The sequence below is a fragment of the Ptychodera flava genome, chromosome 13 (genome assembly GCF_041260155.1).
Source record: "Ptychodera flava strain L36383 chromosome 13, AS_Pfla_20210202, whole genome shotgun sequence".
NCBI lineage: Eukaryota > Metazoa > Hemichordata > Enteropneusta > Ptychoderidae > Ptychodera > Ptychodera flava.
Genome location: NC_091940.1, coordinates 16,864,718 through 16,887,719, shown reverse-complemented (window position 1 = coordinate 16,887,719; position 23,002 = coordinate 16,864,718). Strand labels below are relative to the sequence as shown.

At 38.7% G+C, this 23,002-nt stretch overlaps 1 protein-coding gene across 2 annotated transcripts; it reads left to right on the top strand.

Moving 5' to 3' along the window:
* Positions 1 to 560: 560 nt before the first annotated feature.
* LOC139147607 (pre-mRNA-splicing factor ATP-dependent RNA helicase PRP16-like) lies at positions 561 to 22,939 on the top strand. 2 transcript variants are annotated; one of them, XR_011555763.1, is made up of 25 exons: positions 565 to 1,161; positions 1,822 to 2,003; positions 2,425 to 2,604; positions 3,203 to 3,380; positions 4,100 to 4,206; positions 6,944 to 7,005; positions 7,518 to 7,673; positions 8,774 to 8,959; positions 9,833 to 9,991; positions 10,348 to 10,581; positions 11,046 to 11,207; positions 12,271 to 12,417; positions 13,095 to 13,193; positions 13,742 to 13,916; positions 15,177 to 15,332; positions 15,856 to 16,003; positions 16,495 to 16,657; positions 17,133 to 17,297; positions 18,171 to 18,319; positions 19,139 to 19,328; positions 19,909 to 20,034; positions 21,141 to 21,236; positions 21,859 to 21,980; positions 22,468 to 22,665; positions 22,704 to 22,758. XR_011555763.1 is itself a non-coding variant. In XM_070718757.1 (24 exons), exons 1-24 carry the CDS (start codon positions 842 to 844, stop codon positions 22,601 to 22,603), a joined length of 3,798 nt encoding a protein of 1,265 aa, XP_070574858.1. In that variant the 5' UTR covers positions 561 to 841; the 3' UTR covers positions 22,604 to 22,939. The 2 variants fall into 2 exon arrangements, 1 of the variants encoding a protein (XP_070574858.1); XM_070718757.1 differs by having other exon boundaries at positions 561 to 1,161; positions 22,468 to 22,939.
* The last annotated feature ends 63 nt before the right edge of the window (positions 22,940 to 23,002 follow it).

Here is a 23,002-nt window from a genome sequence, read left to right as displayed (position 1 = left end):
ATTTGCATATTAAATAAAGTTTTGTAATTAGTGATTAAAATCTGAGAGTACTGTGCGATGTTGAAAAAACCTGCTTCATTTAGTGATAAAATATATCTTATTGTTCTGTGAAGCGTACTACTATTAATGAACCTGTTTTAAAACACGTGAGCATATTCAGTTCATATCTGGTTTAAAGACTGCGTCAGCAATTATTTCTTTAGCAGTCACATTGTCCTCTATCAGTAATCTTGAAGTACAAGTAGTTTCTTTCCTCTTTCCAATTTTTCTTTCTGAAGCAGACGCCTGTAGTTTGGTGTGAACTGTATGCTGCAGCACGAAAAACATTTCGTCAAAAAATCAACAGGGAATATTGGTAACCAGGTGTGCGCATGCGCGCGCGAAAAAAAATGTTCTTTTAGGAAGGACAAACATTGGCAGAATTGGCTAAGTTAATAAAAATAATTCCAAGGGAAGCTTAGAGAAAAATAATGCTTCCGAGTTCATCTTCCACCCTACCCACCCACCCCGAATATCAAATGGTCCATCCCTGAGTGAACTAGAGTAAAGAGCAAACAACCAAACATACATATAAAATGGCGACTTACTTCGAAGAGGAAATGTGAGAGCTCACCTGCTTGTCAAAACAGAGTGTGTCATGAAGATATTTAATAATTTCAGAAAACGTTCAGGACAAATATCACAATATTTGTGATAACTACCTTACGATTGTCGTTCTGCAAGCCAGAAATATCGTGTACAGGGGAATTATACAGCATTACAAACGTACAAATACGGACGTTTTGTAGTCGTTGTCGACCTTCGTTGTGCTCGGTGTGTGGAGACCTGCTGTTTTTTGGACATGGATGACGATCCATCGATTCATAGACTTGAGGGATCTAGCAGTCAAGTTGGAGGACTCATTATAAAGAAGAAACCAAAAGACAAAAGTGACAAACCGGTTTTTAAAAACCCAAATGAAATCCCGAGGGCTTCTTTACTGGGACTTGATGTGTTAGCTGCGAGAAAGCGAAAAGAGAGAAATGTTGATTCTGACGAACAGAAGAAATCTAAAGTACTGTCCTACAGGGATGATTTCGACGAAGAAAATGCAGAAGATGATGATGATGACGACGACGGCGACAAATATGATAAATACAGCACAGGAAAATCAAAACATAGGTAAATTCACGTTTCTTATTTCTCCCGAACTTAGCTTCAAAATTGCAGCTCTACGGTCAGGCGGTCGGATAGTTTTGGTTTTTGCAACCTCGGTCACCAGTATCGCTAGAAGGCCCTGTAGCGTTCAAAATAAGCGCTTCGCACATGACGCGGCAGTTTGATGTGAAATCCCTCATATTTACTGCATTTGGTCGTACCGATTTATCACTACTGAAGACTAAACACTATACTACACAAACCTTGTTGTTTATGGGGTTTAGTATTTGTTCAAACACGTCGATTGCGTTCCAAAAACATTTCTGGGAGCCGCCATTACCAACTTCTGGTAATGGCGGCTCCCAGAAACATGCTCAAGGGTCATGTACTCCATGGCCTACATGTATACGCCATAATAACTGACGTACATCAAGCATAGACACCATTTTTCTACTGTATATGGATTGAGCAAAGAAAAGAAATAGACTGCAGAGATGCATTGGTTCATAGTTCAAGAGAACCTTAACAAAGACTTCAGATGGTTTTAAAAATTGTATTAATATTAGCACATCAAGCCAAATTCATAATTAGGACAGCATTCTCCAAGAGCTAAACAAAAAAAATGAAGCACCCATATCCCAGTAACCAATAACCATATAGAATTGCTGATAATATTTTTGTCAGGAACTACCGAGCACACCAAGTTGAGACACCGTCACATCCTGGAGGCGTCAGCAGTGAAGCCAAAGACACCATGCACAGGAAGATGAAAGAGAGGGAATCCAGAGGAGTGTACGCAACGTCCAAAGATAAAAAGTACAGTGGCAGAGACAGGGACAGGGACAGAGATCGAAGGAAAGACAGAGGTGAGCATTTTAAGACACCTGTCATGCTGAAATTGGGAAACTTTCATCATATAGACTCCATCAACCTCAGCATTGAAAAACAAAGTGCAGCATAACATACTCTGTCATGAAAGGTGATCAGTGCTCCATAGCTGATTGTCACATGTGTAGAGATATCAAACAAAATATGAGGCTGCACATAATATATGTCCACACACGTAGCTGAAAGTGGATATTTTCAGTACTGTAAAACAAATTGACAGAAAACTGGGTATAGAAACATAGAGACCATGTATGTAAATGTTACAAAATTGAAGCTAACATATGTAACCAGCAAATGTACACACAAAAATGTAAGTCAAACACTTTTTGTTATGTCAATGCCAAATACCACTTCATCGCAAAGCACTTTTAAGAGTTTATCATCACAATTTTCCACCAGACTATAAGCGTGATAGAGACAGAGGTGACAGACACAGGGATAGAGACAGGGGCAGAGACAGAGACAGAGATAGAGATAGAAGTGGTGGATCAGAACGCAGTCACAGAAGTAGCAGGAGAGAGTGGGATGACACACCGCAGAGATCAGAGGAACCTGGTACACCAAGATACAGACCTAAAGGTAATGTCTTTCGTCGCTTCTTCAAGGTGAAACCAGGCCTGGTATCAGCCTTTGATTGCTTCACCCCTTTCAGACCAAGCTGTTCAAAATTGACACAAAAATCAAGATACCCTGAAGATGGCACAACCACATAAATGTACAGCTGTTACAAAAATATCACATTTATATCAAGTCAGTAAAAATCACCATGAGTATGTATGTCCCAGCCAGTCAGGTCCGAATCAGTCAACTTTATGTTTATGAGTGTTTGGAAATTTTAGGGTCTCCAAATGGTCAAGTATTGCTTTGTTAAATATCATATTTAGAATATCATACTTTACTGGTTTTAACCAAGTTTTCGTGATAGAGATAAGTGAACCAGGCAGGAAGTAGACTAAACAGTTTCTATATCAAAGCTCTCGACCTACAGCTAGGCACTTAGCATTGTGTGGATCATCAAAAAACCCAAACACTAAAAAAGTCGCAGAAAGTGCAATTATATCCATAAAGGAGAGGTTTGTCTGTCGTAGGAATGATTCTCCAACTCTAGTATCAGTATCCAAGATGATAATTTTATCTCGTCTCTCGTCTTTTTTCATAATTTCTGTGAATACATCAGGTCTTGAAACTCCGTCACGGTCAAGCTGGGACGACGATGAGGAGGTTGGAACCAAGAAATCAACCTGGGATATGCCGTCCCCTGCACATTCCGTCAGAGACAACGACAGAAGTGACCGACGTGACTGGAGTGAAAGAAGTGACAGAAGTCATAGGTCAAGTAGAGAATATGACAAAAGGTATAGTTCACACCAAGATTCACGTAGAGTTCTTTGATCTAATGACAAAATTCTACTTCAAGTACCACAGAGTAACCAGCAAACCTATGGCAATCTTGCCTTCTCACCCCTCGCCAGGAACAGTGTCCCATTAGAAGTGCGCCAGTCACCCACTCTTTATATTTTTTAAGAAGAACATCAAAACTTTTCTGTTTAGTAGAGCATACTGAACTCTGTAAAGCAACATTGTGTTTTGGAATTTGGCGCTATAGAAATGTGTTTCATTGATTGATTGATTGATAGTTAGGAGTGTTTATCAAATTGATGCTGCGGTCAAATATTTTGGGAATATATGTACATGTATTACATTTCTTTTCCAATGTACAAGTATTTTATATATCCTGAATGCAATGAATATGTACCAGTACAAGCACTGTATGATACGGTACATTAGTAAACAGTTAAAGAATCTGGTAAGAAGGGCCAACGGATGACTCTGGAAACCATATACATGACACAGTACAGGCATTTCCTGATGTACGGGCAGCTATAAAAGGGTTTTTCATGATGGTGGAAGAGTACACAGCCTGAATAACAAACTATCCCACATCTCTCAGTTCTTTCAACAATTGTTCTTGTAAAAATGGCTGTTTCTGTGATTTTCAAAACTTTTGTTTCATGCAAGAAATGTGGTCTGTGTGATATTGAATTGAATTGTGACTTGATTCACTGCTTCTCAGATCTAGGAAGAGAGTTGACGACACGCCTTTACCGACGCCGTCTCACAAATACAATCAGTGGGTCAAGGATAGAAAGCATTCTGGTGCTACTCCAAGATACTCTGAAGGTAATGTCTTTCTTCGCATCATGAATTTACCAACTCTGTGAACACACAGCTATTCCTTAGTACTCAGTATTACCATGTGTGCTTAATCATACGTCTTGCTTGATCATGTGAGAGCAAAAAGAGTTTCCATCGACATTTCACCCGTACCCCATCTCTTTAGTACGTTATCATAATCTAACCATAAATGGAACATTGCATACACTAATGCCATGACATGTACATGACAGTAGATGATTCCAGGTGCCCCAGAGGCAGTGAGTTCTGTTTGTGCCTCTTAGCATTCGCTGTTTAACAATTTCATGGGACCTGTTGGATGATTGTCAGAATATGTCCATGCTATGTACGCATCAGGTGCGCATTGATAGCATTCCGCACTTTGCTATGCAGTGTTCTCCTCAGGAAAAAGGTGAAGGGTAGTGGCTAATTTGCACAAAATTTGCATATCTAATTTGCATAATATTACAATGAATTTGAATATATGCAAAGGCACAACACACACACAAATACAAAAAATATTGAGTCAAACCATATAGTATTTTCCTTGAAAAATATGCCCAAACTTTCATTCCTGATAAGTCAACAGAAATGCAGAAAATATACATGACAAATTGTACTTCTTGCAAAGTTTGCACAGTATACCTATACCTATGTGAAAAAAATAAATATGAAACTCTTACATTGGATAATAGAACTCCCATAAATTTCTCGCTCTTCTTATGAACGATCACCAAAAAAGACAAAGTAGTCATACGACCAATCGAATATTCTATGTCAGACTTCGATCAACGCACGGTCCAAGTTAGCTAAAACTATACGCGCGCAAGACTCACCGCCAGAAATCCATGAATCGAGTAGATCAGATAAGAGGTTATTTGGTTGTTCACAACGCACAAATAAAGAAATAAAACTGTTGGAAATGATTCGCAAGATTTTTGTGCAGCAGCGGCTGCTGTACGTGATCCGCATTGATCGTTAATATGTAGCGACTAGCGACTAGCTCCCACAACGGAACGTAACCAAGTTTGATAGCCGCCATTTTGAATGGACCAAACGTGACCTCGCTGTAAAGTCGAGGGCAAATTGAAGTTTGCAAAGGTTAATGCATCGGCGAAACTATTCAGAAACAAGATAAATAATTAAAAACTCTTTAAAATACCGTTTTTTTATTATATACCACAGCACACGAATTCTATAAACCGATAAAAGCATTCTCGTCACCATCTCGAGAGACGTGACCGCGACTATTGGATTACGTACACAAGTCCCCCCCCCCCCCCCCAGTCGGTCGTGCTGCTGTAAGCCAGGACTTCATGTCGAACATCGGAGCTGCCGATTTGCGAGGCATGATCTCGTTGGTCTCGATGAAAAATGGTGCTGCAGGCACAATTCTACACCGTTTAAATGCAGTTTCCAGCAAGCGCTTGTATTGTTTCTTTAGTGCCATGCCGTATAATGTGTTGATCAAGACCGTGTTTTCCGTCTACCATTTTGCCGGTGATAAGGCGGATACTACACAGCACAGATTGCCTTGTGCTTATCGTTCACACTCTTGATTGAAATAAACTGGGCAAAGTTTCATTGTTTTATAGTAATGACACTTCCCTTTTCACGCTTGCTTTTTAGCGACTTCACACACTAAGCTTGCCTTTTAGTGACTTCACACACTACGCGTGCACACATTTTCACACGTACGTTCTCCATTCACACGGACTGCGTGTTGACAAACTGTGAATGAAGCTAGTCAAAACCACAGGGCCTCATAAGTGCATATTTAAGTCAATATTACAGCGTTTTTCTTTCTTTTTCAATGTTACAAATAATGCAGCTGAAGAGCACAACATTTGTGTAGCTGTCTTTTGTGTAGCGTGTATTGGCATGTACAGTGAGTCCTCGTAAATGTGACCTTTAGTTCCGTGACCTCTAGGCCCGGCTCTAGCCATGCCTACTTCCTGCCCTGCCCTCGCTATGCTTACTGTACTAATAGTACAGTAAACACAGAAGGCATGGCCAGAGGAATTGGCTAGAGGTCACGGAACTAAAGGTCGTATTTACATATGATCACATTCCCCATTGAGGGCGCACTATACATGCCAATACAAGCTACACAAAAGACAGCTACACAAATGTTGTGCTCTTCAGCTTTATTTGTAACATTGAAAAAGAAAGAAAAACGCTGTAATATTGACTTAAATAGGCACTTATGAGCCCCTGTGGTCAAAACAAGGGTAGAGGAAACTGTCCAAAGCGTAGCGGAACAATGGGAAGCGTAGCGGGGCAAAGTGTAAGCGTAGCGGGGCCGCTACGCTAAAACTGCCTGGGGAGAACACTGCTATGAATAGAAGTAAACTTGTTCTGATACATACGTTGCACCAAAAACAGTTGCTATTTGGCCTTTTTGATTACAAAAACACCACAAAGGATGCATTCAAACACTAGTGTCATGCCATGCCCTTCACTTCGCATCATGCATATGTATCACAAATGTTTCACTGATATTTTTGTAATAACCTCTATTATTGTGCATTATTTTAGTGAAATTCATAATAAGAGTGTGATCTCGTGTTTCATTCAGTTGAAGTTCGACAACCCTCAAGTAATAGTTTTATCATCACCGTGTTCATTCATGTTTTGACCAACTTTTCCACTTGCCAAAGGATATATGGGAGATTCACATCCAAAAAGTGTCAGACCTGCATAGTTTTATCAATTTCTTCTTTTCTGTCATGATCATCTTCAGGTAGCAAGGGTCCAAAGTTGGAGAATGAGGAAGACAGAGCTGCTTGGGAAGACGAGCAAAAGGTAAACATGTAAATATTAAAATTGTTCACTGTCAGCCATATTGTTAATATGCTTTGCTAAATTTGTATATCTTAACCCTTTGAACACCACAGTTGCAGGTTGTCATCATTGCCCTCTATGTCCAGGATATTCTAACAAATCATTTGAAACGAAGTAAAAGATTAAAATTTCTGTAATTTCTCGTAAGATTTGTTGTACTTTCAGATGCTGTTCAACCGGAAACACACTGCTGTAAATGGCAGTATTTTACAGTTTTACTGTACTCCGTTTTGTTTTAAAGTTGCAGAAAACCCATTATGTGAAGATGTGTTTTCTGAAGCATACCGAGTTGTGCAGTATTTTACTGCAATATGTCCCAGGCCTGTAAATATAGTTCAGAACCGAGTCATGGTGGTTGATATCCAACCCTGTCACCCCCATGTCTCTGCATAGAGGATCTGCTTTCCTCTGAAAACAATAGGGCCATTCCAAACAAAGGTGGTGAAAGTTAAGCTATCGTTCCATCATTTCAGAGGTTAGACAGGCAGTGGTATGGCATGGATGAAGGGTACGACGATCAGAACAATCCATTCGCCGCCATGTCTGATGAATACACCAAGAAGAAAGAAGAAGAAATGCAAAGAAAAGTTGTCAAGAGAATATCGGCTCAGCAAAGACAAATCAATAAGGTATAGTGTCTTGACTACATGTATCAGCAACCGTGTTGTACAGATCATATGTTGTTTCCACTTATTAACTGTCAACTGTACTAGGAGTACTCCCTCCCTCAGACAAAGTTATTTCAACTGTGATCTCACTTTAAGGCTATCATCACTAACAGTTTTCTGGTTAAAAAAGACATTAGCATACACTAGATAAAGTGGTCAGGTTCTTGACAGTAAGTTTTACACAAATTGAATTTTTGAAGAGTTTTTTTGTGGACACCATCAAGGATAGCTGAAGAGCATAAAAAGAGACTTCAGTTTCTTAAATGGTCAATATGCTAAATAACTATTGTAATCAGACAGATTCCTTAGCCTGAATTGTGTTTAAATAGTTAAACAAACTACCGCAGTAAACCCAATATTTTGCAGTAAAAATTCACCATTATTACACTTAGCTGTTTATGGTCAAACCTGTCTTAGCGGTCACCCTTACAGAGTGGCCACCTTATAATGGTCACCTTGTGGCAGTACCGTAACAGTTTGCATGTTAAAGGCCCACTGTAGAACAGCCGCATGACCACATGTAATTGCTCCACTGTTATACAAAACCTGTAAATAATGGTCAGCATATCAGACTACGAAGAATGGCCTCTGTCAACAAATTCTTAGACTGAAAGTATGAATTGAGTCTTTTTGAATCAATTTTTAAAGCTGCATCAACATTTTATCAGAAATTAAATGGACATATGATGATATTCAGAGATTTCTGATCTCAAACTTTATCATTGCTGTCATCTTTTCCTGAATTCACCGCTCAGTTACACCTTTTACAGAAAGGCCACCTCCATATAATGGTCACTTGTTCTTGTTCCCTTGACTGACAAGGATACACAGATTTTTACTGTATTTGAAGTGTAATTCATTTGATTCCTCAAGCCTCTGGTATCGCTTTTGCTTTGGATTGTCCCAACTAGAGTTTTGACGAATTGAAATCTCATTCCATTGACAATCAGAGTCACAATGAACCTGTCAATATATACAAATCATAATTCATTAAGATTCTTGTATGACTGTAAAAGGAACTGTTATTAAACCAAAACAACTATTTTTTGTTAATTTAACAGGACAATGACAGATGGGAGATGAACAGAATGCTGACTAGCGGTGTGGTCATGCAAGTTGACAATGACGAGGAACTAGAAGAAGACAATGTGGCCAGGGTACATCTACTTGTGCATAACATTGTACCACCATTCTTGGATGGAAGGATTGTCTTCACCAAGCAACCTGAACCTGTCATACCCATCAAGGTAATGGTTTTGTCCAACAGGCATTTATGCATGTAATCAGGATCTATTGTGTGAGCAATGATAGACTGGTGTGCTTTCTGCCTTTCTTATTTATTTTTATATATTTATTTATTTTTGTTTGTTTCTCATATGGTCTATTTATGTTATATATTCCAACTCATCTTCCTCCTGGAGAAATGCATAAGTATCTGAGTTTTATATAGCCAGGAGATCCCATGGGCCAGAATATCCAGAATTAGACTTCTTTGACCTACTGAAAGCTCTGAAAACTGCCTACTCGAATTAACACCGAGCATTGAAATAACTTCATTTCTTTAAGAACTTTGACCAACACACAGGGAAGGAGTGGTGGTTAATTCACTTTCATATTCAGAGTGATTTATTTGAGAAAATGTATCAACAAAAACCCAGCCTTGTTTTGATATTGGCAATGAACCAGCTTCACCTGCACCATTGTAGTTAAGGTAGAATGCGCCTCCAGGAAAGATATTCCGACTCTCAAAATTTCTCCTATGCTTTTCACTTGTGGGGTGGGGATCATTTTAAAGCTCTAGGAGTAAGATAAATTTTCACTGTCTTGGTTTTTTAAAAATCGGGCATTTTATTTTTTCCCATTGTATAGCACAGGGATGGCAGCTATTTTGAATTTCAAATATCGGTAAATCTAAGATAACTTGTTTTCTAGTACCAAGCTCTGCACAATGACCCTTGATTTTTATTCTTGATTTGGTGAGAGGATAGTTGAAGGTGTCATGGGAAAAAGTTTGAGCGAAGTTTAAGTCTTTCACTTCTGAGGTGGTGCATACTACCTTAATTCTCCAATAATTATTCTCCAATAATGACTATGGATAATTTATCGATAAATTTGAACAGGATGGTACTTCAGATATGGCAATTGTGTCTCGCAAGGGAAGCGTTGTGGTCAGACAACACCGAGAACAGAAAGAGAGGAAGAAAGCCCAGCAGAAACACTGGGAGTTAGCCGGAACCAAGCTGGGTGACATCATGGGTGTCAAAAATGAGGATGAAAAGGTATTGACGACAACTTCCTTAACTATGTTTACTTAAGCATGTCTGACTTGCCAGTAATGAAAGTTTCTCTGTGCAAGTCCGTTATTTTACTCAAAAGGACAAATTTGAGACAAAAGCATGACTGGATGTGTCCGAAGTGTTTTTCGTTAAGTGTGGTAAGCAGGCAAATGTTACCAGGGTACTCCTTGGTACTGTATATCAATGCAATCAGATTGGGAGACAGCAGAAACCGGGCTTCCAAAATCATTAACCAACGTTTCCCAACCTTTGCAAAAACACTGTCCTGTAACTTACCACATGTAGCAGAGCTGAAAATCACAGTTATTATATTGAATTTTGTTTTTCATTGTCACCAGGACACAAACAAGGAAGGGGACGTGAACTACAAGTCACAGCAGCAGTTTGCTGAACACATGAAGGAGAAGACGGAGGCGTCTAGTGATTTCGCCAAGCAGAAATCTCTCCAAGAACAGAGGCAGTATCTGCCGATATTTGCCGTCAAGCAGGAACTGCTCAGCATCATCCGGGACAACAATGTGGTCGTGATCGTCGGTGAAACTGGCTCAGGGAAGACAACACAGCTAACACAGGTCAGTGTGATTTGACAGTTTACGATAGAGTTGGATAAAAGTTAAGGAATGTTTTGGAATCCTCGCATTTCCATAAACTGCATATTATTGATGTTGTCAAACAATACAGACAACTATAATGAATCCTACGTCAAAATTTTATGATTGTCCTGCAGGGGTAAAAAAATTCTATCTCCGTTCCTGATAGTTCAGGTATATCTCTCTTAAGACACAAAATCCACACAGACATTTCCCATAGCAGTCAGAGCTTCCTACATGTACATGTATTTAGAAGTAACATTTTTACAATCTACCCAGAATATACTATTGAATAAATGTTGTTATTTTGAGCAGACCATTGAAACAGTTATTTTAAAGAAATGATCAAGATGTCATATTCAGGAATTGCTGTTCATAGCTAGTGTATGCACTGCAACAGTGTTCCTGTTCTGATTTCCTGGTTTCCTTTCTCTAATTACAATCAGTATCTACATGAGGATGGCTATAGCAACTATGGCATGATTGGCTGTACACAGCCACGTCGAGTGGCCGCCATGTCTGTCGCTAAACGTGTCAGTGAGGAGCTGGATGTCAACCTGGGAGATGAAGTGGGCTATGCAATTCGATTTGAAGACGTTACATCATATGTAAGTCAAACATTTCAACAGTTCCCATATTGTTCAGACTTTAGTAGCTGAAAACAGCCACAGCAATGCTAAATGAGTACGGTTAAAGCTGTGTCTCATCTTTTGTGATTCACTAAACTCTGTAATGATAACAGTTTTGAAGATTACTGCATATTGTCTCCCTTCATTTCGTCATGGTGTAAAATTTGAAAGTTTGCAGTTTCCATTTCATTTACACTGGTACGCAGATAAGAATGGACAGTGAAATTGATCTGGATGTTGTCACACTTGTGTAATTGGTTTGTAAAGTTGTTCCAAAACTTGCCTCAGAAGTTGCACTAAGTTGTTATAACTGCGGTGAAAATCAAAGAGCTTTTATGGACCCACAATAAACACACACCAGGGAGTACACTTCACAGTGCACTTCATATACAGGGTACTCAGACTCATATTACATTCCTTATATACCGCTGCTCTGAGTTACATTGTATCACAAGCCAAGTCAGAGTCTAGTTGTCATTAGACTCTTGTTGCCTTTGCATTGTATAAAGTTCTTTGGCAAAAAATCGTGATCTACAAGAAAAGAGGTGTTCCTATACCCCAGAAATAATAAGTGAGAAAGTTGTTGGGGACAGAAAGTCAGGAAATCTTTACCCTACACAAACAGACACTAATCTTTGTCTACTTAATTGCTTTATATCAACAATTACAGCAGGAGCCTACTGTGAAACAACACTATCATCCGTCTGTTGTTTGCCGCAACTCAACTAAAGTTACCGCTCCTGTAGTAAATTTTGAAACAAATTTACAAACCAATTACACAAGTGTGATAACATTTAGATCAATTTCACTGTCCATTCTTATCTGCAAACGACAGTAAAGGGTTTACAAGCCTCTGACTGTAGTAAGAATATTCCTTATACAGAAATATGACTCTTCTTAGGCTACAAATGAGAAATGAGGTGATTCAAGCCATTGTATACAGATCCAACCACTGCTACATTGAAAGCAATTGTAGTAACCAAATCATAAAGATGTAGCTGAAAAATAGATTATTTATTTGTGCTGTTTTTTGTCGTTTCAGAAAACCTTGATCAAGTACATGACCGATGGTATTCTGTTGAGAGAGTCGCTCAGTGAACCTGACCTTGACAATTACAGTGCCGTTATCATGGATGAAGCTCACGAGAGGTCGCTGAACACTGATGTACTCTTTGGACTTCTTAGAGAGGTTTGTTATCAAAAAGCCCTTTCAGCATGAATTTCTTCAGGTACACACTGCACCTCGAAAGTGAAAGACTTAAACTTTTTCCCAAACTTTCCTTAAGCAAACTTTCAACAATACTTTTTCAAAATCAAGAAGTAATAAAACTCAGGGATCACTGTGAAAACTTTTGTACTAGAGAAACAAATTGCGCAACTTTTACTGATATTTCAACTTCAAATTGGCGTCCATACCTGTCTTAACTCTATGGAGAAAAATTAACAATTCAATTTTCAGGAAACTATTACAGTGAAAACTTTCCAAACTCCAAATAGCTTTATACCTCAATATGAGCAGAAAAGTACTGGAAAAATTTGAGAGTCTGAATATCTGTCCCCAAGGTGCATGCTACCTAAAAGTTACTGTTAAATTTGAACCACCATACTTATCCTGCAGGGAGTTCAGATTGAGCTTTATAATGCCCCCTAGTGGTGATTTCAAGAAAGGAATGGAGTTGATGAGAGTTCAAGCTCACATGTTGACAGCTACCATCTTAACCATGTACAATGTATTGTGATGATAAAGAACACTGAACTTGTCAAAACTATGGTTTTAGATGACCAGTGAACATTTCAAGTATGGAAGTGTCATAATTTTCGCAGTGTGATATCTGTTCCACCGTGATTTGTCTGTTTGTATACCAGGTGGTTGCCAGGAGAACCGACCTTAAGTTAATTGTAACATCAGCGACCATGGATGCATCCAAGTTTGCTACTTTTTTCGGCAATGTTGCAATATTTGAGGTACGTAGTAAACATCTATTTTCCAAATATTTCAGTACATATTCTTTAACCCTTTGCACCCAGACCGCCTGGTACTCTATGACGTCATCGAACATTTATGTCCAAACCGGGTTCAAAGGGTTAAGGTATTTGATAATTAATAAAATATATCAAATTCTCTCCCAGTGAGACATATCATTGATAAATCACTATCAATATCAGAATGTTTAATCCAATACAATTTCAATGATCCACAGCATGCTTGTTTTTCAGCCAGTCACTAGCTTAATTGGCTGGTTACTCGCAAAGCTTAGCCAGTAAGCTCCTTACCGAAAATGTTCTCATCCTTGAAGAGTATACTCACTCTTGGAATTTTATCATCTCCCTGACCACCTATCACAGTTTGCAATCACCTGTTTGGAAAACTTTTGAATAAGGACCAGATAAATTTGCAGAATGACTTTATTGCAGACAAATGCACAGCAGTGAGACTTTGAATCTTGTGTCAGCATCAACTGTGCATTGGCATTCAGCATTCAGTTGCAATGTGTTACATTTTCTATCCATAGATTCCTGGCCGTACCTTCCCTGTTGATGTTCTCTTCAGCCGGAATGTAGTGGAGGATTACGTAGACGCTGCCATCAAGCAAGCCCTGCAGATACATCTTCAACCAGCTCCAGGTGATATCCTGGTATTCATGCCTGGTCAGGAAGATATCGAAGTCACTTGTGATCTCATTGCAGGTCAGAATTGCTCTCCAAGAGTCTTTTTTCCAATGTCATAGCATTGGTTGTCCAAGTGCTGTACTATAGAAACCAGATTATCATAAAAATTATAACTCTGATTTTTTAGCTCATATTTAGTATGTATATAAATACCAAAAAGAGCTTTATGGTGAGTCTGTGGCATCTGTATGTCTGTGTGTATGTATGTGTGTATGTATGTATGTGCGGATGTATGTCCGTCACACATAAAGGCTCCCAAACCTCCACACCTACTATCTCAGTATTTGGTGTACAGGTAGACCCAGGGGTTGAGATGTGACGTTGTTCAAATGAACATGTCAGTTTCAAAAATGTGCAAATGAGGTAAGAAAAAGAGAAATCCTGCAAATGTGCAGGAGTGGTGGCATGCCAGTGACTGAAATAGGCTACTCCACTGACTTTGAGTCATTTCCTGTCATTGTTAATGAACTGTTACATATTAACAGACCTGCTCAAACTAGAGGGACTAGCTGTGTTGAAACATTCCTCGCAGCTATGTATGTTGCTAAAGTTGACCTCCAGTACCTAAAGTTTCAGACCTTATTTACTTTTGTCATTTTGTTTTTCTGGTTTAAATATTTCTTGTTATTTTTCTGGTTGTACTGTTCAGAAATCATTGTCATAACATCAACGTAGAATTTTCCTGCACTGAACAGATAGAAACAACATTTATTGTCGATCTTTGGTACCCATACTGGTATGTACCAATTCTGATCAAATGTGAGCGACACCATATCATTGTGGTATTTTTTCAAAACATGGCGTATTGTCGTTCTAAGTAATAAATGAATGGAAGATTCTCCAGCCCACTTTGGTACAATACTGATGTGGCTATTTTCTGTTTTGCAAAGTTGTTGTTGTCTAATTCAATTAGTGTTAATATTATGCCTGAAGTAAATCAAAGCTTTTACTGTTTCCATCACAATTCTCGGTACCTTAAGTAGGATTTTGCCACCTAAAAGAGTCATAAAAGAGTAGGCAGTCGACCATGTTTTCAATATGGTGGATTTCTACAGGTAAAACACATGAGATTCCAGAAGCAAAAATAAAGTTTTATGTCACACAGGGATTTAATAAAAAATGAATGAGTTTAGCTAGTTTCATGAACAAACAGAATTATTTTTGTATTAAAAGTATGAGATCAGTATCTCAAACTCTTGCTGTGGTGAGAATATACAGTCTAAGTGTCACCTCGTTAAATTTTAAAACAAATGTCTTTCTTGTTTTATTCACACACAGAGAGACTGGAAGAAATTGAAAATGCTCCACAGCTGGCAATTCTGCCCATCTACTCACAGCTGCCATCGGATCTCCAGGCCAAGATCTTTCAGAAAGCACCGGACGGAATCAGAAAATGTGTTGTGGCTACCAACATTGCAGAAACATCACTGACAGGTGAGAAGCCCTAAGTTCATTGCTATGCTCCAAATCATAGTGACAAATGTAACATGGTGTGTACATGTTCTGCAAAGTCTGTGTTTGATAATTTGCGTGACAAAAATGACACTTAGAAGTCCTGTAAGTCATTTACTTTATAATTAATATTTGTTCAAAAAGTGTAATCTTTTAATCAAAGTTCAAGTCTTCTTAGATATTCAAAGTTTTGAAGCCTGTACCACCAGACTGAAAGATATTCAATCCTCAGTAAAGCAAAAATGATATTGTTCCCTTTGAGGAACTGAATGTATTTTCTCCAGATAAAACAATGATACAATTATAAATTACAGGATTTATACACACACTCAACCTGTTCGCTCTAATTCCCGGTAAACAGATCTTCATTCACCATTCATAACAATGGATTTTGGGTTAAACCACAGTGGTGAAAGAGTTAAGCAAGAAAGAAACAAAAGTGACAGAACAAAATTGTAGTTTTGAGGTTTTAATACCGTATTTCGCTCCTTTTTGCTTTTTGCAGTGGATGGTATCATGTTTGTTGTGGATTCCGGTTACTGTAAACTGAAAGTGTACAACCCTCGCATCGGTATGGATGCTCTGCAAGTCTACCCGATCAGCCAAGCCAATGCAAACCAGAGATCAGGACGTGCCGGCAGAACTGGACCAGGGTCAGTGAGGAGGAGAAATTTCTCCCTTATTTTATATTTGATGCTTTTCCAAAGATGCAAACCTGAACAACTGAAGTCTTCACTTATTCTTGTCTTTGTTCTACTTCTCAAAGCAGAGTCTCTGTTTTCAAAGACTGCTGCACGATTTCTTCAGCAAAATCATTGAGGATGAATGAATCAATATAGAATGTATCGCATTGCTTTTCACCAGACTGCATGTCATGATCAGTCACTAGGACTCCTTTAACTGTTTTGCCAAAACCTTGACAGATGGCTTTTCATTTATTTACAAGACATTTGACTCATGTAAGGATAACTTACAGTATCTACTCTGTTGAAGATTGTCCTCTTTGTATTAAAATATAATGAATACCTATCATATAACGGTAAGAACATTTAAGTATCAATTTTTGTGCATGTACATGCTGCTGTACTTGTAAATTACACTTAATTTATTGTACTTTTCTGTCCATTTCTATTTGTCAACACAGGCAGTGCTATCGTCTCTACACGGAGACGGCGTACAAGAACGAGCTGCTGACAATGACTGTGCCGGAGATCCAGAGAACAAACCTGGCCAATGTGGTTCTCTTGCTCAAGTCTCTCGGTGTTCAAAATCTGCTCCAGTTTCATTTCATGGACCCACCACCTCAGGTATGCACACCCTCTATGCAGTCTATTAGTGAATAGAGAAAAGTGAGGCAAGACTGAAAAACACTGGGCCCATGCTCAGCTACAGTGCAATTCAACACTCCTAGGGAGTATGTCTGTATTTATTGATCACAAAAGGCACCCTAACAAGCACTGATTAATACCATAATGAAAATGGGCCTAGGGTTCTCCAGGCATGCCAATTATTTTTTTCTTCAAGATCGTAAAAACATGATTGGAAAATTTTCAAAATCTATTACATGAAATCCCCAAAATTCAAAAGTGATTCAGTATTCATAAAAGGAATTCACTCATAACTTAGCTTTTAGAAAGTTGTACTTTTTCAACAATTTTTTTTTCTATTTTGACAATCTTTTGTAATACAAGTTCACTGCTGGAAGAGCAAATACTGTATATGTTGAAGATCTATCTGAAAATCTCCTGATTTATTTTATTTTTGTTTTTTTTTGTATCTCAGGACAACATTTTGAATTCCATGTATCAGCTGTGGATACTTGGGGCCCTGGATAACACTGGAAATTTGACACCGTTGGGAAGACAAATGGTGGAATTTCCACTTGATCCGGCCATGTCTAAGATGTTGATTGTCTCGTGTGACATGGGATGCAGTGCCGAGATCTTGGTTAGTGCAATATATGAAATCAGCTTGTACAATGAGAGACATGCTCTGTGAAAAAAAAAGATATTGATCATTTAAAGTAACAGATGTGTACAGTAGGTATTATTTAGGAATGTACAAGGTGTTGATATACATAATAATCATGTAAGTGTGTATGAAATCACTTTGGAAGTGAAAGAACAGGGACCTAGTTTGGTCTCTGAAGTGATTTTGGATCAGAGTGATAAGGAAAGAGACTCTCTTTGGATGATATTAGGGTTGAAGACTGGCTACATCTATCCAGCCAAGGAGAGAAAAGAAACAGTCTAGGTGTACAGGCCTGATCTTAACCAAAGCCATTGTAATGACAATTTGTGGATACACGTTGATGGGGAAACAAAGGAAGTGGTTGACTTTTTGCCTTGAGGGCAGTAGTGCAAAATAAAAAAAAAACGTAAGAATACTAAAAACTGAACTAAGGCGTACAGCTCACTATTACCAGGAATATAATGGCCTTTGGAGCACCTCAGGCCATAATCACACCACATTGTGTGGTCAGTCTTTCATCTTTTGGCTGGCCATGCTTGATTTAAGAGCTACATGTATATAATTCCTGAAATGAACACATCCCCGGGTTTTAACCATGAAAGCACAGCAAAGGAGAGCTGATGATGCCTATTGTTCACTAAAACCATCACAATATGTGTGCTCAAGGGGGCCGTATATAACAAAGAAGTACCACTGCACATTTGACCATGCGGCTTGAAGGCATCTACTTCTATACATACACTGGCGAGTGATTTGCAGGGAACAACTAATGAAGGCAACATGAAATGAGTACAGACAAAGATCTTCCTGTTGTGTCACCGTCCAAACGTCTTCTGTCTTTACCTCCAGATAATTGTCTCCATGCTGTCAGTACCGTCGATATTTTTCCGGCCAAAGGGAAGAGAGGAAGAGAGTGACGCTGCTAGGGAGAAATTTGCTGTTCCGGAAAGTGATCACCTGACATACCTCAATGTTTATCAACAGTGGAAAAATAATAAGTGAGCATCAGTCGTGACTGACAACCAATCTTCTTTTACATTAAATTTATTTTACCCAGAATTATTTTTCAATGGATTTCACAGACAACTTCATTTTTGTGTGGGAAACTTGAATGGAAAATGCAGACTTAAACCATATCACAGTTTCCTATCTCCTTGAAAAGAAAACAATGGTGACTGATTAGTACTGCCAGATTTCAACAGTAGCGTTCTTTGAATTTTCATGATTTCATGTCAGCAGTGTTGACAAAGTCTGATTTAAAACATCAACACACTGACAAAGAAACATTCATAAAATGAATGAGTATTTAAAATATGCTGCATGTAAGTGATCTATGTAACGTTTAATGCAACCATTTCATGTCTTATGTTTATGTTTTTATATCGTATTGGAGAAATATGGGACATATAGGCTTTGCTCGTTTTCAAATAACAGTTTTGTACAGATACCAGGGATAACTTAACAACAGAATGCTGTCTGAGTCAGTGCAGTGCCACCTCACATAGGCATACAAGCCTTCTCTCTGAACCTATGCAGTAGTTTCCACATAAAAAATTAGTGCACAGCTAACCCAAAGAAAATCTCCAGAACTAGGCAGATTCCTCTCCAGAGCTTGCAGGTTGATGTCTTGTGGTTCAGAGGGCACCCTGCCTTAGAATTCAATAGTATTTCCTCTGAGACCATTAAAGTTTGTCTCTCCACTCCATCTACAGTTTCAAGAATTCAGCTTGATTCTCCTCCAGGTAATGACCATGCCCAAGTCAATCAATGACACACCGATCATTATTTAATGTCTGTTTCTGTTTGTTTTCTTTCAGTTACTCAGCCATGTGGAGTAACGAGCATTTCATCCATGTCAAAGCTATGAGAAAAGTCCGGGAAGTGAGGCAACAACTGAAGGAAATCATGGAGCAGAACAAGATGGATATCGTTTCCTGTGGTACCGGATGGGATATCCTCAGAAAATGTATCTGTTCCTCCTACTTCCATCAAGCTGCAAAACTGAAGGTATGGCTTTGTTTTCTCTGATGTATTGCACATACAAAATTGTCAGGTGACACATTTTAGCAATCAGCCAGCAACAGCCTGCTGTTTGACCAATGGGCAAACTTGTTGTAGAAGGTGCCACTTTCCTTCCCAGCATAACAAATTTGAATCAAAGGTGTACAGTGGCATAAGAAAAATAATGTGCTATAGAGACAGAACTAGAGTTATGGAAGAAAGCCAAATGTTACCCCTCAAGTGAAATTTTCATAATATTACAGTGACATGTAGCAGAGTGGTAACTTTATCAAAATTACATGAGGTAATACATAAGTACTTGGTAAGTTCAAAAAGTTCAAGGAGCACTAAAAAACTTCAATTTAAAGTAAATGTAGTTCTCTGCCACTGTGTAAAGGTTTCCTATTATGAACGAATACTCCAGAAGTTGCCAACGTCTGATGAAGGGAACATTTGACTTCAACTACATGTATGAGGGCACTGTGAACAAACTCAGTAATGCCGGTATCCGCCCTCTGGCATTCACAAATCATGTTGCCCCTCACAATACTCCCATCAATGATCTGCTCTGCCTTTGTCATTCCAGGGTATTGGTGAATACGTCAATGTCCGTACAGGCATGCCCTGTCACTTGCACCCGACAAGCGCCCTCTATGGTATGGGCTTCACACCTGACTACATCGTCTATCATGAACTTGTGATGACCTCAAAGGTAAGTGTAGTCTACAGATGCCACCTCTAATCATGATGGTGTCATTGAATTTATAGGAGCATATCTTTCCTGTAGTATGTTTGATATCTCTTGGACACTTAAAACTTTTAAAACAAGTGTTTTTCAAGATTTGGACATTTGCATGAGTACATTTTCATCTATGGAGACTTCTTTCCTTTCTTTACACCATTTTTTCATGGAAGTCCCAATTTACTGGGACAAAGTATGGGTAAATATGAACGAAATCCTGCAGTTTTTCTTGCAGGATGCCACAGTGAGAGGGAATTGTGTCTCCTTGCCATAATTTTGAGTTGGAATTTAGAAGTGTTGAGGGGGCTTTGAATTACTTGTCTTTCATAGTAATTAGGAATTTGCAGGATATAGTGTTGTCCCATAGCAGACCTAATGCCCCCCACCTCCCTCCAAGTGCTATACAGATGGGGTATAGCTTGCTAAGTTTCAGGAATCCCACAGTCAAGATGAAATGGTAGATCTTGCTTAAATGTGACCGTTTGATCATACAGATTTTGGTTCAGATGTTTTGACACAGTTTGTTTTTGAAAATGATGTAACTTAACTAATCACTGGAAATATCACAATCTGATTGGTTGCCTGAATCCTAATGAAATCATACTTCTTAAGGTATTATGCACCTCGAACCTTAAAGATTTAAACTTTTGCTCAAACTTTCCAGAAAAACTTTCAACCATTCTCTTTCGAAATCAACAATAAAAATCAGGAGTCACAATGCAAAGTTTGGAACTAGTGAAACAAGTTACCAAACATTTTGCAATATTTGAAATTCAAAATGGCTGCCATTCCTGTGTTGACTCTGTGGGGTAAAAATTAAATTTTGGATTTTTGAAAAACTAAGATGGTGAAAGTTTTTCTTTCTCAAAGGCCTCTAAAGTGAGTCCCCAGAAGTGGTAGATCAGAAAAGAATTGTAGAAATTTGAGAGTCAGACTCTCTGTCCTCGAGGCGTATTCTACCTTAAAATACAATGCTTGTCTACACATACTCCATCCACACAATATGAACTCCTCAGAGTCAACAAGCCACTACACTGTTTTCCAATTACAATATCCTGACTTTCTGTTTGTAACAGGAATACATGCAGTGTGTGACAGCAGTGGACGGAGAGTGGCTTGCTGAGCTAGGTCCCATGTTTTACAGTATCAAAGAGTCTGCCAAGTCTAGACATGTAAGTACTCACAGAAACACTTGTATATATAGCAAGTAACAGCCAACTACCGTATTCATGGTTTCAGCTGTGTCATTTTAGCAGTAAGTGCTTTGTGGAAACTGTTGAATTCACAGCCTCAGAGGAAAAGACGACTGTGCACGCAGCATGAAAAGACCTGTTCACCCTTTTACCATTATGGTTTGGCCTGTGCCTATTGTTCTCACTGTTTTGTTTGGATCTGTTTATTGGGACTTTGGGGAGAACAAGTTTCATATGAACAAATCCAATACAGGATTACCATGAAGAATTAATATTATTGTGCTAGACTTTGTTGCAGGACTACTGAATTTACTTCTATTCTGGTCTTATGTGCAATCAAAGTCTCAAAGAGACATTTTTCTTGATTTGATCTGTTCTGTCAGGGTACCTATCTACTTCACACGGTGCAAACCTGTGTTTTCCATTGAATTTTAGATCAATTGAAACCATCGCTATAGAACCAGAGTAAAGCTGTAACAGTACTTTGTACAAACAGTTATTTGTTATTTGTTGACATGTACATCTAATGTCATCATCATTATCTCTCTCTCTCTCTCTCTCTCTCTCTCTCTCACACACACACTGCATCTGTGTGTCACAGCACAAACGAGAGAAAGCCAAAGCTGACATGACAGCGATGGAAGAGGAACTGGCTGCTGCCAATGCTGAACTTGAGGAAAGGAAACGAAAAGCCGCCGAAAAGGAGGTCGTCGGTTCTAAAAGGTGTGTGTTAAAGTGTTCAACAACAAAACAACCAAGTTACCACTCCAGGGGGATGCCTCCCGTCCATTTACCCCAAGAATTGTCCAAATGTCCAATATCATTGAAATCAACATAATGCCTACAAAGATTAAGAAAGCATTGACTTTGCACCATCACGGAACCATCACCAACCAGTTTTTCTGAAGGTGACGTACACTGAAGAAAGCGAGTCACAAATGTGTTGCTTTTACAATGTTATACATGCTGTACACAAATGTTGGTTTCCATACCATAAACGGTGCATGCATGTAGCAACTTACAGCTGGTGCTGAAACGATAATACATTCATACTTATTAGTCACAGCCAATACAAATGCCCTTGTGAAAAATAAACAGGGAGATCTGAATTCAAGGGAACCAAACCTCCTGGTTCAAAATTTTCTCCAGTTTGACATAAGTTCGGGCAACACAACAACCAATGTGCATCTGCTTTCTTTTTTACTTCTAGATCGAAAATGGCAACACCGGGAAGAAGGGACGCTGCAACCCATCCACACCAAGACGGAAAATGCCCTCAACCTTTGGCCTCTGAAGATAAACGATTTGTTTTCACAAAATACAACGGCAGGAAACATTTCTTGTAAACAATGATGAATTTAGACAGGATGTTTGACTTTGTATAGCGCCCTCTATGTTACATTCCTATAATACAGGCCTTGTTGATTATTGCTTTTGACAGTCGTAGCATGTTGATGTACAATTCCAAGTTCATCCATGCAAACTGAACCTCCCTATCGCATCCCAAATTGACTTATTATAAACAAAGACATGGAATTTGAATATAGGATTCATATATCATGGCTGCCTTTATGATTTCATTTCTTTTGAAAGCCATGTAATTTACAAAAAAAGTGTAGTTTCTGTTATTCATGGAAATGTTTTTTAACCAATAAATATTTTTTTTATATTTAACAAGTAAACACAGTGTGTTTAATTTTGTATGATGCTAAGATTGTGAGTGCTGTCCTAATGTTATTGAAATC

Coding starts and splice junctions, on each gene's coding strand:
- LOC139147607 (XM_070718757.1), top strand. CDS start 842: ATGGATGACGATCCATCGATTCATAGACTTGAGGGATCTAGCAGTCAA. Junction 8,960..9,832: donor AACCTGTCATACCCATCAAG/GTAATGGTTTTG, acceptor AAATTTGAACAG/GATGGTACTTCAGATATGGC. Junction 13,194..13,741: donor GCAATGTTGCAATATTTGAG/GTACGTAGTAAA, acceptor TTCTATCCATAG/ATTCCTGGCCGTACCTTCCC.